This window comes from Lepidochelys olivacea, assembly GCF_965140295.1.
Source record: "Lepidochelys olivacea isolate rLepOli2 genome assembly, chromosome: 11".
NCBI classification, from domain to species: Eukaryota; Metazoa; Chordata; order Testudines; family Cheloniidae; genus Lepidochelys; species Lepidochelys olivacea.
In genome coordinates, this window is record NC_140421.1 from 11,055,348 (window position 1) to 11,072,924 (window position 17,577).

The 17,577-nt window shown below is 38.7% G+C and overlaps 1 protein-coding gene across 3 annotated transcripts in view; it reads left to right on the plus strand.

Annotated features, from left to right (window-relative positions):
• Nucleotides 1-17,330, plus strand: part of SEC22A (SEC22 homolog A, vesicle trafficking protein) — a 38,125-nt gene extending 20,795 nt beyond the window's left edge. For 2 of the 3 annotated variants that reach the window (XM_084643411.1, XM_084643412.1), the window contains 3 exons: nucleotides 2,209-2,327; nucleotides 6,009-6,074; nucleotides 16,399-17,330. In XM_084643411.1, coding sequence (XP_084499537.1) covers nucleotides 2,209-2,327; nucleotides 6,009-6,074; nucleotides 16,399-16,599 — 386 coding nt within the window. In that variant the 3' untranslated portion in view covers nucleotides 16,600-17,330. Of the gene's footprint in view, nucleotides 1-2,208; nucleotides 2,328-6,008; nucleotides 6,075-15,293; nucleotides 15,432-16,398 lie in introns of all 3 variants that reach the window. The other variant, XM_084643410.1, reaches the window with a different exon arrangement.
• Nucleotides 17,331-17,577: the final 247 nt, after the last annotated feature.

Below are 17,577 nucleotides of genomic sequence, written 5' to 3' on the forward strand. Positions count from 1 at the left end.
TAAAAGCCACTAAAAAGTTGAGTGCTAGATATTTCAATTACAATACTATATTCATTTTTTTTTTAAATGGCAGCTGGGGAGGGAGGGCGGGAGAAATGTGAATAAATTTAAAGCCATTCCTTACAGGGAATGTACAAGTTCTGACATCAGAATTTGTACATTTTTTGATCCCAGGGGGGCCTATACTAAAAACTTACTAGTTTAGTGATTATGTGTTGTCTCTTCTTAAGAGTTTGTAAACTCCACAGGCTGAGGGACCTAGTGGCTCTAGTACAGATTGTCTTTTACTCTGCTGTCTTTAACTGACCTTCTAAATTCTGTTGTTATGCATTTATTTGCTCTCTGGTGCTTAGCTCTTTTGACAATAGAATGTGTAATCCCTTGAGCCTTGAGGAGCTTAATAGCTTTAGCAATGGTGTAGAGTGTCCTTAATTAGAGTGCTTGATTATTGTTTTAAAGAGAAAATATAGAAATGTTCTAACACTCATGCACCAAATTGCTGATTTTTGCTGATAAAACTTGACTTTTTCAGAATAAGATGTCCCTCATTTTGGTGTTATCCAAATGTAAAATTCCTGATTGGAATATATGGGGAAAATGTGGGTGTGGCTTTCCCCCCTCTACTCATAAAACTCAACAACAGCTGAACTAATTTTACCCAACAGTGTAAATAAATGCAACTTTGTCTGAGACTAAAATTTCAGCCAAAAAAAAAAAAAAGTTTGAAAAAAGTTAAGTAACTGAAGAAGTTAGAATGGAAATTGGCATCCAACCTTTACTTTAGTAATGACAGGTTTCAGAGTAGCAGCCATGTTAGTCTGTATTTGCAAAAAAAAAAAAGGAGTACTTGTGGCACCTTAGAGACTAACAAATTTATTTGAGCGTAAGCTGTAGCTCACGAAAGCTTATGCTCAGATAAATTTGTTAGTCTCTAAGGTGCCACAAGTCCTCCTTTTCTTTTTACTTTAGTAGTTGCCACATCTAATGTGTCTTGTGCTTAGAATAAAAATAAGTTATCAAAGTTGAGCATCAAGGTATTTTTTTGTTTAAAACAAAAACATATCTTAAGTCTTATACAAATTAGTTATAACAAAACATATATGTTGAGCATAATAAAGTTAGGACACAATGACACTCAAACAGTCTTATGTGCTTATCAGGAGAAAAAGCTTTTGTCATATTTTTTGTGGTTTCTGTAACTTTTTGAACTGTTTGGAGAGCCTTTGTCTGAAGCTGTTAAGTGCAAACAAGCAGGATTGACACCCCTCTCTATATTAATGTTACAGTTCATTAACTTCATTGTTTGCACCTTTACACTTCACTGATTTAAACAAAATGATTTAAATATGTGAATCTCTTGTGTCCCTCTCCCCTCCCCCATGTTGCCTAGACTGTTAGGGATTTTGTGTTGGGTTCCTCTCCCCCTCCCATATTTGGCTTCCGTTATTTGTTGTGGAAAAGCACAATAATGATTAATACACATCTACTATGTATTTGCAGTCATTTGTGTAACTGTGTCCCCTTATAAGCACAAATGTGTGTGTGTGTAGAAAAATGTATATATTCAAATACCTTTCTGTATTTTGTTTTTAATATAATCAGTAAGAGACTTCTGAATCACGACTGGAAGTATGTATCCTATTGTACTACAAATACTAGCTGTAGTTCCAGAATTTTTCTTTATTTGTATCTCTGGTAGCATTTACAGCTGGTGTGCTTTGCTGTAGTGGCAGGTAATAGGCTTTGCCTCGCGGCATTTCGTTCAGCAAACGAGTTAAATCAATCCTGATAGCCCTTACTAATGCGTTAGCGTTAAAGAAGAGTGAAGGTTGTGAAAGGAGCTCTCAAGTATGCGACTTATTAGCTGGTTGCTAATTTGGGACAAATTTTACCAGCAAGTACATTATTGGGTATTGATTTAGTGGCATGTTTGAGCAGTCTTCAGCACCGTACTGGATATCTCAAGTTAAATTTCTTCTTTAACAAAGACATTAAGGAACATCAGTTCTATATTTTAGTTGAAGTAAATATATTTTATCGAATCTTTTACTCTTTTTAGAATTTTACATATATGCATTAAGGTTTACCAACTTTAATTATGTGTTTTTGAGCAGGAAGAAGTCACTGAAAAATAAGATTTATATTTTTCTAAACTTTAAGGAAAATGCTTTGATATATTTCATACCATTTTTTTCCTGTTTCTTGCAGCTCCTCATCAACGACTGGAAGCTGTTACTTTGCCAGGGATTGTTTCATTTATACTGAGCCTGTTATGTGGGGCTTTGAATTTAATTAGAGGGTTTCATGCCATAGAAAGTCTTCTGCAGGTACTGTACCATGTTTACAACTCTATAGTAGGGAAGAACTGAAATCAAAGTGCCACGTTTGTGCAAAATATCAATCAAAATTAGCTCATATAAACTGTTTACAGTATGAACCAAATCCTTCTACCCTAATTCACATGAATGTTCCTATTGATTTCAAACCCAATATGTATATTATTACTCCTGAGGGAAGTACATGTACAGAATTCATGTCTGGCGCAGAATTTTTTTATTTCCTGCAGAAAATACATTCTGCCCAAGAAGTGCTGCAGTTCTGGCTTTTGCCCACCAGAGGCCACAGTGGCACCAGAACAGCCGGCTGACCAGTAGTAACAGCTAGCAGCTAGCTGCGTTCATTACAGCACCATGCCTGTGGAGCCAGGTTAGATGACAGAGGGGGCACACAGGGATGCTGGGGGAGTCAGAGATTAGGGTTCAAAAGGGCTACTGAGGGGAACACCCTGGGGCATGGGCTGAGGAGCTAGTGGGGTGACAGCATTGAGCCAAGGGCTGAATGGGAGGGGGGCTCCAGGGCCACATGGAGATAGTGGAAGATGTGCCTGACTGAATGGGAGAGGCTTGAGGTCAGCCAGGGTCCTCATGGGAGAGGCTCCCAACTCCCTAACAATCTTCCACCCCACCCAAAAAAAAAGAAAGAAAGAAAGAAACTGTTCCATACTTCTCTCACCCCCACCAAACAACCCTCCAGGTTCACTCCCAGGCTCCTTCCCGCTTCCTCAGCTCCTCTGTTATCCCTGACTCCCCCCAAGCCTTTGCACTGCTTCTGAGGGGTCTGGAAAATACATTTCTGTATTGTAGTTTAAATGAATTACTCAACATTCTGTATTAACATATCTAGTAAGGAATGTATTTGTCAAAAAATATTTCCTGAATCTTTTTTTTGGTCTGTATTGTTAGACATACTTGCTGACAAGTATTTTGAAATAAATTACCAAAATAATTGAAACGGGAGTGATTATATTATGTTGTTTTAACACACAAAATATGCAGAATTTTGCAGAATTTGTTTTTTGGCGCAAAATTCCCCCAGGAGTAATATTCTATATCCATTATTGAGTGTGTACAGGAAGAGATGTTCAAAGGCGCCTGCTGGAGTTTGAAAATCAATGGAAGATGGGCAGCTAACTCCCTTAGATACTTTTGCAAACCCACCAGTACAGGGCATAGACTTCTGTTTTCTAAACCCGTGCCATAATGATAAACTTTGAAAAGCCACTTTTTCATAGGTGACTGTTATGCATAATGCTTGAGCAAAATGATATGCCTTCAAAATATGGACAGTCTAGCCCATTGTCAGCAAAGAACCATGGAACAGGACCTTTGTTCCTTTGAGAATAAAATGAAAAGTTATGTATTTGGTTATGGGAAGTTCTGTCCCTTGACTGACTTCCTTTAAAATATATTTGCATTCAATATTGCGACCCATGACCTTGCAATGAATAAGAGGTTTTTCTTTGTACACCATTGGTACATTATAAGATACATTGCCATTGATAATATATACTGAATGAAGGATACTGTGCTGTTAGAAAGGCACATCTTCTGGTGGTGTAAATTATCATAGCTCCATTGAAGTCAGTTAAGCACTGACAATAGACAACTGCTGAGTATCTGCCCCAGTTAAAAACACTAAACTGAGGTCCTCTCACGGTGGTTGTCCTAGTGGAAAATGAAGATCCTGTGGTGGCTTTCAAAAGGAGTAGGGGGAATCTTACTATTTTGGTTATATTTATTGTCTCAGTAAAGTAAATTCAGGTGTATAAGACTTTATGCACTATTCCTTCATAATCACAGCATTATCAGTGTTGGTTTAATCACTTTTTAAGGGCACTGGTTACCTAAAATATGAAAGATGCTATATGCATTCTAATTGTGTTCTGTATACATACTTGTATATTAATTTAAACATTAACAATTGAGGCCCAGGGCTTTTCCTGAAGATTAATGAATGGCTGGGAGGAGTTGATGAAAATGCCCTGTGCCAAGGTCGTTGTTACTATTACAAACTGAAAATGAGAATAAAGCCAAGGTATATGGATTTTTTTAATGCATTATGCAGTTTCATATGGGACTTCTTGAGAATTAATGTCCTGTTCCTTCACAAATCATATTTCTTATATATTATGTACATATAAATAATATTTCCTGAATTCTTTATCACCATGCCATTAGGTTTATAAATATAAATTACAGTACAGAGTTGCACAAATAGCAGACAGAATTTCACCTCTTTAATTGTATAATATCTGTATTACTTACTCTGTTTCTAAAGGAACACAGCTGCAGAAGGATATTCCAGTATAGAATTAACCTATGTAACCAGTAATGTTCCATTTTCTTTAGCTGGTGGATAGTGATTTACAGATGGAATACAGTGTTTAGTATTTAATTTCTGGCATTTTGGATCCACTCAAAATAAGTGAAACAAAGAGGAATTTAAAATTAACATGGAATAAATCCATAAAGGTCAAGGCAGAAGCCATCCGAACACAATGTTAAATGGAAGTTTAACTCCAGAAAAAAAATCTTTCATTACAAAGGTTCCTTCTGAATTTAGAATATTTTCCTTTTTAATCAATAATTCATTTAGAGGTTACAAAATTACTTTGTAACCTGTAGTTATGCTGTACTGGATTCTGTTGTGACTGTGAGGTGAAAGTTTTTATAATCTGTTGAAGTTCTGTTCCTGGACATAAATTTTGTGTGCAGAAGTACAGATTTTTTTTTTATTGCCAAAGCTACAGATGAGAGAACTTCAGGCTAAACATGTTCACAAGAGAGAGGGGCTGTAGTTCCAAATGGACTAGCTTCCTTTAGAAATGGAATTCCACTTGATGAAAAACAGATTGCATGAGTGCCCTTGTTCGTATGGGAAAGTTTCTGATTGTGGCAGATGTTTGTTTGAAAAGCATGAAAATGCAGTCTGAAATAATCACTGACAATGTAAATTTATTCTGCTCAGCTTTATGGAAAATATTAAAACCTGTTTGAATATATTAGAAGAAATAAGTCTTTTTAAGGAAAAGCAGCTTTAAGTGAGAAGATCTGTAATTTTAAGTTCATTTTTCTATTGTTCTACTTAAAGGAAATTCAATTTACTGTCCATGTTTTGTTTATGAATAATCTTTGTCTATTAAATAGTCATGCTTTTGTTTGTTCTCTCTTCCATTAATGTATGTTTGCCTGCATTGTTTTCTACATAGAATTTTAGCACACCCTAGTGGACCATTTGTATTTTTCAGTTTACACAGTTTCCATTTTGTGGTGATGTTATATTAAGACAGTTGTACAAATTGTTACTTCTTCTAGTTCCCAACATTTAGACTGGGAATTTCAAACTAGTCTAGGGAAACTAGGTGCCCAAAGCTGCAGATGAGCCTTCCTTAGGCTCTTTTGACAATCCCAGCATTAGGTGTCTGCTGTGCTGAATAGAAATAGTAAGCAAGAATAATTTTAGGGTATTTTGGACCCTTCTAACTTCATTCTATGGATCTGACCTTCCCAGAGAGAGAGAAATAAGTGATGCCTTCTAATTTCTCCAGTTTAGTTTTGGTACAGGAGGTCATTCTAAATTTGTATGTTGGATTATTTTTAATTAGAGCTAGAAGTTATTTGTGTATAACATGCATATCTTGTGTATTTACTTTTGCTTTCTTTTCACAGAACGAGGGTGAAGATTTCAGTTATGTCATTGCGTTTTTCCTTGGAACAGCAGCCTGCTTGTATCAGGTAAATTTTTCCTGCTGCACATTGCAATAGTCTTCAGAAACATTATTTAGTCATGTACAGATGTTATCAAGTTTTGTTAAATATTGTGTATATTTGAATGGATTGACTTTAACAGTAACCTCTACTCTTATTTTGGTGGTGATGAGAGATCACAGCATAGACGCATGCCTAAATCCTTGATTTTGGGTTATTGTTTTCTGGGATTGTCTTTTCCCAGTTAGTTTATCAAGAGATAGGGATGTGTTTGTCTCCTTTCGGAGGCTGATATTAGGATTGCTGTATGATTCAGCATCACAGAATCATAAAAGTTAAAGATGAAACTGACATTTTAGGTCCCTTTTTTCCATCTTCCTGGACAAATACAGTTTTTGTTCCTTCAGTGTTATTCCCAGGTTAGCTTGTAACTGTCACAAGGGATAGGGAATCCTTCACTTCTCCAAAATGACTATTACACAGCCTAATACATCTCACCATCTGGAAGTTTTCTCTTTTACGCGGCCTTCCTTTTCCTCTCCTGAGTGTTATCTCACTATTCCTAGTTATACAGTCTTTCTGTCCCACTAAGTAATTCTCCTTTTTTTGGTATTTGTGCTTTTAATATATTGTTACATTTTTAGCAAATCTCTCTTCTCTCTTAGTTGTTGCTTAGCTAAACTATGCATAATTAGCTCTCTGTCTTTCCATATAAGTCAGTTGTCACAGTCTCTTCATAATCATTATGGCTGTTCGCTGAATTCCCGCTAATTTTTGCTTATCTTTCCGGTATGATGAGCCCAAAACTGAATGCACTGTTTCAATGTGGTCATTTTTGGGATGATCACCTCCCTGCTTCATAACATAATGTGTGTTCAGTCAGAAATCTCACGCCCTCTTTTGCTGCTGTATCACATTGCTTACTTGTACGTAATTGCTGTCAACTACAATCCCTTCCATAGGTGTCTTTCAGCAGTAGTGAAGTCCATTGTCTTGCATTTTTCCAGTTTACATCTTTTGTATCTTCTGATAATATTTCTAACCCCACTAGGTCCAGTTGCATTGTTGTCTGTTCTCAGTGACTGTATTTCCTCCCAGATTAGCAACCACTCTGAAATTCATAACATATTGGCCTCCTCCTCTCCAAGATTATTAGTAAAAATGTTAAATAAGATCACAGCTAATGCCACATACAAGATAATGTATCAAGTTAGGGAGTTCTTCTATCTTTACCCTTTCTTTGCAGTCCTCCAGCCACTTTGCACTTATATAATAATGCTCTTGTTCTACTATGTGATGATCTTCACTCAGAAATTTAATCTCACTAGATTCTTGGGATTTTTTCCCTACAGTGTGATTCCCCAATCCATACAACGTATCTGTCTTTCATGTATTGCTGTTTATTAATTTACAAGAAAATGGTTACAGTCAAGTTGTGCAGGCCAAAAATTGGACCTAAATGGAATAGGAATTTAGTGCTAAATGTTGAACTAATAGTGAGCTATTTTCAGTACCCCACTGATATTTGCCTTCCACCACATTTCAGGAATACCCATTTTGTCAAGGTCCTTTTCTATTGCCTGATATTCTAATTTACCTAGGTTGGCTCTTTAAGAGTTATGCATTGATATAGTACCTTGACATTTATAGTTTCTATTTTTGGCCATGTACCTATTATTTTTGCTCTGGCACCAGTCTAACTGGCCCAGAACTTACCTCTGTGATCTCAACCTGTCCCTTGTCTAGTTCAGCTGTAGTTTCTGTCCTTTCTTTTACAGGACACAATTAACCTTTGTACAGTAACTCCTTGCTTAATGTTGTAGTTATGTTCCTGAAAAATGCTACTTTAAGCGAAACGATGTTAAGCGAATCCAATTTCCCCATAAGAATTAATGTAAAGGGGTGAGGGTGGGGGGTTAGGTTCCAGGGAATTTTTTTCCCTAAACAAAAGACATATATACATACAGTATATGTTTTAAACAAACAATTTAATACTTTACACAGCACTGATGATTGTGAATCTTGGTGGAGGTGGTGAAGTCAGAGGATGGAAGACGGTGGGATATTTCCCAGGGAATGCCTTACTACTAAATGATGAACTAGCACTTGTCTGAGCCCCTCAAGGGTTAACACGTTGTTAATGTAGCCTCACACTCTACAATGTGTGCACGAATGGAGGGAGGGGAGACGGCATGGCAGAGAGAGACACATCATGTGTGTGATAGACATTGCCCCTTTAAGTGTCCTGACCCCACTCTTAGTACACTGCCTTTTTAAGTAGATAAGCAAATTGAGACAGCAGCTGCTGCCAGCAAGCTCCCTCTGTCCTGAGCCCTGTTGTGCTCCCCGCCCTGCTCTCTGGAGATGGGGTAAAGGAGTGAGGGTGGGAGGGGGACACCCTGACATTAGCATCCCTCTTATCCCCCTCTCCATCCACTGCACAGCAAGCAGTAGACTCACAGGAGCAGCTCCAAGGCAGAGGGCAGGAGAAGCACACTGCAGTGGGAGGAGGAACAGCTGAACTGCCTGGCAATTGATAGCGTGCTGGGTGGCTGCTGCACAGGGAACTTCGGGGAGCTGATGGGGGCTGCCAGCCCACCCTGGTTCTAAGCCCCCACCAGCTAGCTCCAATGGGCTGCTCTTCCTGCGAGCAGTGGACAAAGCAGGCAGCTGCCTAACAACGTTATAAGAGAGCATTGCACAACTTTAAACAAGCATGTTCTCTAATTGATCAGCAATGTAACAATAAAACGACGTTAACCGGGACGATGTTAAGTGAGGAGTTACTGTATTAGGCCTGGTCTACACTGGGGGGCGGTGGGTGAGCGAGCTAGGTCGGTCTAAGTTACACAACTTCAGCTATGAAAATAGCATAGCTGAAGTCAACGTACTTAGAGCTTCTTACTGTGGTGTCTTCACTGCGGTAGGTCGACTGCTGATGCTCCCATTGACTCCGCCTATGCCTCTCACTCTGGTGGAGTACCGGAGTCGATGGGAGGGTGCTCAGTGGTCGATTTATCGCATCTTCACTAGACGCGATAAATTGACCCCCACTGGATCGATTGCTCCGGAGGTAAGTGTAGACATGCCCTTAGTGACATCTCTCTAGCAGATGTCTTTTTACAACTTGAGTTCTCTTCAGCACTTGTTGATTTTCATCAGTGCCTACCTTAAATAATCTCCCCACAAACCTTGTTATTTTTCTGTGCCAGCAGTCTGGTTCCATTTTGAATAAGGTGGAGCCGATCCCTTTTGTATAGGGTGCCCTTCCCACACACAAATTTCCCAATACCTCACAAATTGAACCCCTCTTCTTTATATCATCTTTTCATCTATGAATTGCAACAGTGGAGTCCTGCCCCCAGCATACTTGCTGACCTTCTGCATGATGGAACTGGAAATGTTCGCGAGAAAGTGACCCCAGAAGCTCTGGATGTATAAACCTTTTCCTAGTATTCTAAATTTAATTTCCAAGACTTCTCTACTATATCTGTCTGTGTCATTATTACCAAAATGCAGTTAGCTCTCTTTGCTCCCCAAATCAAGTGTCAATGACATGGCACGTTTAAGATTTCTAAATCTAGATCTTGCATGAAAGCACATTGTGTTGCTGTTCAGCCACAGGACTGGCCTAATGTTTTACATTTTGTTCAGTTAATACTAGAAAAAAAAACAGTTTATTAGTTTCTAAGAAAATGGTTACAGTCAAGTTGTACAGGACAAAAATTGGACCTAAAGGGAATAGAAATTTAGTCCAACATGTTAAACTAATCACTGTGCTGCCAGAAAGCTTATACTTTGTTAACTATTGCTTAGCAAAGAATAAATGCAGTGTGGCTCTGTGTCTGTGTCCAATCTCTGGGTTTGAAATGCAGCTGCTCCCTCTAGATCTAGAATTCTAGTTATGTAATCCTAACTACCAAGAGTCCAAGCAGAATTCAGCCATGCAAAACAAAATTCTTCAGAGCCTTATAATAGATATCAGCAATATATCGGTATCATTGACTGGCAAACTAAGACTCAAAATAATAATATACAGGATGTATCCAACTTAAAAACAAAATGCAGTAGCTATGAGTAGTTTTTAGGCAGATGAAGGAAAAAAACAAGGCCCTAAAACAACTTCAGAATCAGCTGTTTCAGCTTTAGTATGAAGTGTCCCTCCCTGGCAATCATAGAATCATAGAATATCAGGACCTCAGGAGGTCATCTAGTCCAACCCCCTGCTCAAAGCAGGACCAATCCCCAATTAAATCATCCCAGCCAGGGCTTTGTCAAGCCTGACCTTAAAAACTTCTAAGGAAGGAGATTCTACCACCTCCTTAGGTAACGCATTCCAGTGTTTCACCACCCTCCTAGTGAAAAAGTTTTTCCTAATATCCAACCTAAACCTCCCGCACTGCAACTTGAGACCATTACTCCTTGTCCTGTCCTCTTCTACCACTGAGAATAGTCTAGAACCATCCTCTCTGGAACCACCTCTCAGGTAGTTGAAAGCAGCTATCAAATGCCCCCTCATTCTTCTCTTCTGCAGACTAAACAATCCCAGTTCCCTCAGCCTCTCCTCATAAGTCATGTGTTCCAGACCCCTACTCATTTTTGTTGCCCTTCGCTGGACTCTCTCCAATTTATCCACATCCTTCTTGTAGTGTGGGGCCCAAAACTGGACACTTTACCATACGTTACCATACGTTCTCTAAAATCTCCTACTCCTCAAGCAGGTGTGATCAGCATTTCTGTTTGTTCTTTAAACGCAAATCTAATAATGTAAAACTCACATAGATAGTGTGGTCAAGAATATCCCTGAACTACTTGCAGTTGCTATATTGGATTTGTTCCATTTTGCTATATTAATTCTGATTTTTAGGCACATTTGATATTGTATAGGTCAATCCTCAGATATGCATTTCCAAGAAAAAACTTGTATTTTTCATTTTCCTGAGTCCAGTTTGCTCATGAATCCAAGATTTGGCTCTGATTTCTCAGCTCCAGCCAGACTCAAAAAATCTTTAGTTTGTCTCTCAGTGCTGCAACTTTGAAGGAGCAGCACTGTAATATTCAGAAAGAAAAGTAACTGAGGGGTGAGGGAATCAATAATACAGCCAAGAAAACCAAAAGTTTCTATCCCAATAGTGTAAAATTAAATCTAGTGTCTGAAATCTTATCTGGTCTGCTTTGCATTATTCTGGCTCGCTCCACAATCTTGTAGCCTTCTTTGAAGTCTCAGTTTTCCCTAACTACAAGTCTCAAGAACTGACCTCAAGCCATTTCTTAGTAGGTATAAAAGCTTTCTTTCTCTGTAGTAACATAGGGAAGCCTTCTACACAAAAGCATATTCTGTAATTGCCATGCAAAACAGTTCCCTTAAAACGAACCAACACAAGATTTTCATTACATTGCTTGTTAGTGACATGTTAAAATCACAGTGCCTTGGCCTTTTGACTGCTGCTGTTTTGTAAGTGGCAATTTTCTCCCCATCTCGAAATAGGATAGGGATTGCTGAAAAATTCAGCTCTGCACGTACAGTAAGGCAACGAAACTTGAGTAAAAGCCTCCAAGTTTATGGAGCCTTGATCAAAAAGCCCATTTACATTATTAAATGTAGTTACTACATTTGTCATCCTATTTTTAAATCCTTTGTTTTCATTGATCATTTGAGAGAAGCACATCCTGATGGCTTACTCTGTTCTTTGAAGCTGTTGCACTCAGCTCTTCAGGTTTTATCACAATGGCGAGGTGATTTCATGAAATGAGCTAGATTCTAATCACTGATTTACTGGTACATGTTAATTGCCCTTTAAATATAACTTTTAGAACCCTCCCCAAAAATAGTTGTTAGGTGCTGTATTCGAAGATACTCCACATGTTCAGAGGAAGCCAAGCTGTTCTCTTGACCCTACTTTTACTCTGGACTATTTTTGTTCTGTTTCATAGGGAGGATAAACAGATGCCTTAATAAAGGGGCCCAGACGCTATGGTGATGGGCACTAAAAGTATCTAAGATAGAGCAACAAGTTAGCAAAATGTCCAACAGAATAAAAAATAACCCAGTAAATTATATTATCCAGAAGCAATCACATAATTCCTGACTTTCCTTGGAGAAACTTAAAAAATAAATACTACCACTATCTGTCAGTATCGTAATGCTAATAACAATTAAGGCAGTGAATAGTGCTAAGTTACTGTGGTGGTGAGTACTGTAGAAATCCCGAAGGTAGGGCACATGGCAAATGGAAATGGAGAAAAGAGAAGTTTGTCCAGAAGCTGAGTGTATTACGGAGAAGAGAGTGAATGAAAATAGTACCTATGGGAATGTACCTTTTTAAGAAAGCACTAACCTCGGTAAAATTAGCCAAAAGGTAGGTACTGTACAAATAGGCTTTTTACAAAACATCCTCTTGCACGTGTTTGCAACCAGATTTCTCCTAGTACAGGAGAACTGAAAGTGGAAAACAATAGAAGACAGTTGGCAGTTTTTCAAAGAGACATTATTAAGGGCACAAGAGGAAACTATCCCACTGCATAGGAATGATAGGAATTATGGTAAGAGACCACCCTGGCTTAACCAGGAGATCTTCAATGATCTAAAAATCAAAAAAGAGTCCTACAAAAAGTGGAAACTAGGTCAATTACAAAGGATGAATATAAACAAATACTACAAGTATGTAGGGACAAAATTAGAAAGACCAAGGCTCAAAACAAGATCAAACTAACCAGAGACATAAAGGATAACAAGAAAACATTCTACAAATACATTAGAAGCAAAAGGAAGACCAAGGACAGGGTAGGCCCGTTACTCAATGAGGGGGAAAAAATAATAGAAAATGTGGAAATGGCAGAGGTGCTTAATGACTTCTTTGTTTTGGTTTTCACCAAGAAGGTTGGTGGTGATTGGACATCTAACATCGTGGATGCCAGAGAAAATGAGGTAGGATCAGAAGACGCTAAAATAGGGAAAGAACAAGTTAAAAATTACTTGGACAAATTAGATGTCTTCAAGTCGCCAGGTCCTGATGAAATGCTTCCTAGAATACTCAAGGAGCTGACTAAGGAGATATCTGAGCCATAAGCGATTATCTTTGAGAAGTCATGGAAGACTGGAGAGATTCCAGAAGACCGGAAAAGGGCAAATATAGTGCCAAACTATAAAAAGGGAAATAAGGACAACCCAGGAAATTACAGACCAGTCAGCTTAACTTCTGTACCTGGAAAGATAATGGAACAAATAATTAAGCAATCAATTTGCAAACATCTAGAAGATAATAAGGTGATAAGTAATAGCATGGATTTGTCAAAAACACATAGTCTCAAACCAACCTGATAGCTTTCTTTGACAGGGTAACAAGCCTTGTGAATGGGGGGAAGCAGTAGATGTGGTATATCTTGATTTTAGTAAAGTTTTTGATACTGTCTCGCATGACCTTCTCATAAACCAACTAGGGAAATGCAAGAAAAATTATTAAAGGTCTAGAAAATATGACCTATGAGGGAAGGTTGAAAAAAATTAGGTTTAGTCTGGAAAAGAGAAGACTGTGAGGGGACATAAGTTTTCAAGTGTGTAAAAGGTTGTTACAAGGAGGAGGAAGAAAAATTATTTTTCTTAACCTCTGAGGATAGGACAAGAAGCAATGGGCTTAAATTGTAGCAAGGGAGATTTAGGTTGGACATTAGGAGAAACTTCCTAACTGTTAGGGTGGTTAAACACTGGAATAAATTGCCTAGGGAGATTGTGAAATCTCCATCTTTGGAGATTTTTAAGGCCAGGTTGGACAAACACTTGTCAGGAATGGTCTAGATAATTAGTCCTGCTATGAGTGTAGGGGACTGGACTAGGTGACCTCTGGAGGTCCCTTCCGGTTCTGTGATTCTAGGAAAATGAGTAGAAATAAAAGTATGCGGTATAGTTGTAACCCTGTCAGTCCCAGTATATTAGAGAGACAAGGTGGGTGAGGTAATATCTTTTATTGGACCAACTTCTATTGGTGAGAGAGACAAGACCAGAAGAGGGTTCAGGAAAGATGTTGTTTGATACTCCGTGTGGGTTCCAGTGTTGGATGATGACAACTATGGGTGTGTAGTTGGAGGGGGTTTATTTCTATTCTTCTAACAACCCCCTAACCTCTCCAAGCTCATTATCAGAAACAAGCTCCCCACAGACCAGGACATCATCTCAAAGCAGCACCAGGCTCTGCCAGAACAACATATGCAAAATCTGCAGACATATCTCCACTGCTACAATGATCATCACCCCCACAACACACTTTTCAAGATCCAGGGGTTCTATGCATGCCTATCACAACATGGGGTGTACCTCATCCAGTGCAATTAAATGCCCCCATAACAATTGTGTGAGTGAAACCAATCACTACAGTCTCGAATAAACTCATAGAAGAAGATGATAAAAGACAAAAACACCATATCACCTGTGGGTGAACACTTTTCACAAAGTGATCACTCTGTATCTGACTTATTAGGTGTCATCCTCAAAGAAAACCTGCACAACACTTTCAAAAGTGGGAGCTTAAATTCACAACTTTGCTAGACACTGAAATCATGATCTTAATAAAGACACTAGATTTATGGCTTATTTCAACAATCTGGAACCCACTAACTCCCCTTTTTGTCCTATGACTACAGGGGTGTTCATGGGCCACTTCACCTTGAATGGTTAGAATATGTGCTAACTACTTATACTAAACTATCTGTTCGACCTTGTATTTAGCTGTGACACTCTGAGTTCCTTTCCCAGACCTGAGGAAGAGTTCTGTATAGCTCTAAAGCTTGTCTCTCTCACGAACTGAAGTTGGTCCAATAAGATATTACCTCACCCACCTTGTTGATCTAGAAATAAAAGTACAAGTCTTTATTGTACCACATGAGAGAAATGGAAAAAGTAAACAAGTAGCATAAAGATTTTTTTAAAACAATTCTTCCTTTTTAAAGAAAAGCCACTTAGATCAGCATCAACCCTGACCATTGAATGCATGGCTTGATATTGATCTAGAGTCCTCAATCAAATGAGTTTGGTGGTATGAACTCAATGCATTTTTATAATAGCCTGTATCTTAATAGCTTCTTGATTTTCACCAGAGTTGTCCCTGTTTGGGGAGAAGTCTCTCTTGTGCTGTTCCTTTTGCAGGATCCCTTGGTATTTTCTGCTTTTGCTTGCTTGCTTTCACTCCTGAAAACTCCCCCTCCTTCCCCCCCCACGATTCCCTACTTTGAAGTGACTTTGTTTTATTTTAGCACAGCTGCATGCTGTCTTTGTTCTGTGGATCCTTGATGAGCCATGGCATCCTCTGCCCTGCTGCTTTAAATAGCAGCCATGCAGAAGATTCAAGGGAGCATCAAAGATCAGAAGGCATTGGTCAACATGCAGCTGAGGTGAGAACAAAGCAGTCTCTTTGGAGGAGGAATGGGCACAGATGGAGAACAAGAAGAGGAGTAGATGTGGGAGCTAAAGTCAGGAAATGGAGCAGTGAGTTGTGGAAGTGGGAGAGGAGGAAGGCATTTGTGAAAAACAATGTAATTTTATCAGACCTGAGATTCCCAGATGTAATGGAATAAAGGATTTGGACTTTGAAGAATGTTTTGTGAAGAAAAGAAACTTGGGATGAATTGAGGTTGTCCTCTTAAGACTCCTCTCCGTAGCGTGTTCTCCTTCTACTCTTTTTCTCCTCCTACTGACTTACATTTGTGAAGCCAGAATGTAAATATGCATTTGAATCCCCACAGCCTACCACCTTTTAAGGATTGGGGCGTGTACAAAGGGAAGCTGCATGTGCTGGGTAAAGTAGAGCATGGGGGCTATGTACAGCTGCCTGATTTTCCTGCTCTCATCCCATTGCAGGTTAAGCAGCCTGAGATCTGTTCTAACTTGTGCCACCCGGGGATAGCTGGGGTGTCCCCCACTCCCTATGCTAGTGACTACAAGGAGTGAGACCGAGGAGCCAGTATACCAGCTTTACACCTATATTGACTCCCCAATGCTGATGGATTCCATCCAGCCAGGGACTTAAGGAGGCTTAGGTTTCTTGTGCGTTGCCTAAGTGGCATACACAAGCCAAAACATTTGTTTCCATTGCCCCTTTCGTTATTGATAATGAGCAAATATGATGAAGAAATCTTCCTTGAAAAGAGAATAATGGAAGCAAAATTTAATTTCTTCTGATGCTGAGCACTGTTCACTCCTGAATACCCACTTAATTTAGTACCACATTTACCTACTCAATTAAAAAAAAACAACAGTTCCACATGGTTCATTTCTGTATCTACTTGGAAGTTCAGTGTGATTTGTTAGCAGAAGTAATTTTCAATGCACTAATCAGACTTTGTGTTTTCTTCTTTGCAGTGTTACTTATTTTTATATTGCACAAGCTGGCGGAATGTCAAATCTTTCCTGACTTTTGGTTTAATTTGCCTATGTAACATGTATCTGTATGAACTGCGCAATCTCTGGCAGCTCTTCTTCCATGTGACAGTGGGAGCGTTTTCAGCATTACAAATACGACTAAGACAACCACAAGGGAAGTCCCCTGATTACAATGTCTGACCCAAGTCCTGGGATGTCCCAAGGCAGTCTTGGTCCACCCATGGTTCCCTCTCAGGAATGAAAAGCTTTTCTCCAAAAGAAGAAGTTGGTGGTTGTTTTTTTTGTTTTGTTTTTAAAGATCAACGTAAGATGCCTGTGGACGTTTGTGACTTGAGAATTTAGACTTATCCTCATTGAAGACTGAAGACACAAAGAATACAGGATTAGTAGAGGAAAATGGGTCCTTTTCCATGCAGAGAATTGTCCCTTGAGGACAAATAAAAGTTTGGAGAACTTGACTGATAGCAGGAAAAAGCCTCCATCAAAAGTATGATAATGGCAAAGATGTGTGTATATATAGGGCATGTTCTGCATATCAAGTGAGCGTTCCAATTCCAAAATCAGTTTTGTCTTTGTGAGGCAGTAGTATAGGCTGAATACAAAGATGCTATTGCATATTAACAGACTAGATTGGAATGAGTGAGTTACTAAATGTGAGAATATTGGATTGCACATTAAATTTAATGGGATGTGTGTATGTGTTTTCTTAATTAAAGCCTAACCTGGAAACCATCTGTTTATGGGGATTAGCTCCTTGGTCCCAGTGGCCTTCCATCTAGTCCTGAGTTAACTATAAATCTTGGTAAATATTTTTCTCTGTATAATTTGCTTTTAATGATCTTCTGAAAGTGACCTTTATGGACAAGTTTTATTTAAGTAAATAACCTAAGATTCTGTCTCTTGGCCCACGATTCTTGCTCTCCTCCTCTATTTGAACACTAGAATTTTGAAAAGAAGTTGACAGGTGGGTAAACAGACATTGATTTGCAACCTGTTTGAGATATTGCTTGTGTCTCTCTATGCATTTTATGAGATGGATTAATAGCTGAAACTTAATTTAGCATGTAGGCTATATATATATATATATATAGGTGGTAAGCTTATTTCCAACAAACATAAACTGAGTAAAAAAAAAATCCTTTTTGGATCCAGGGATTT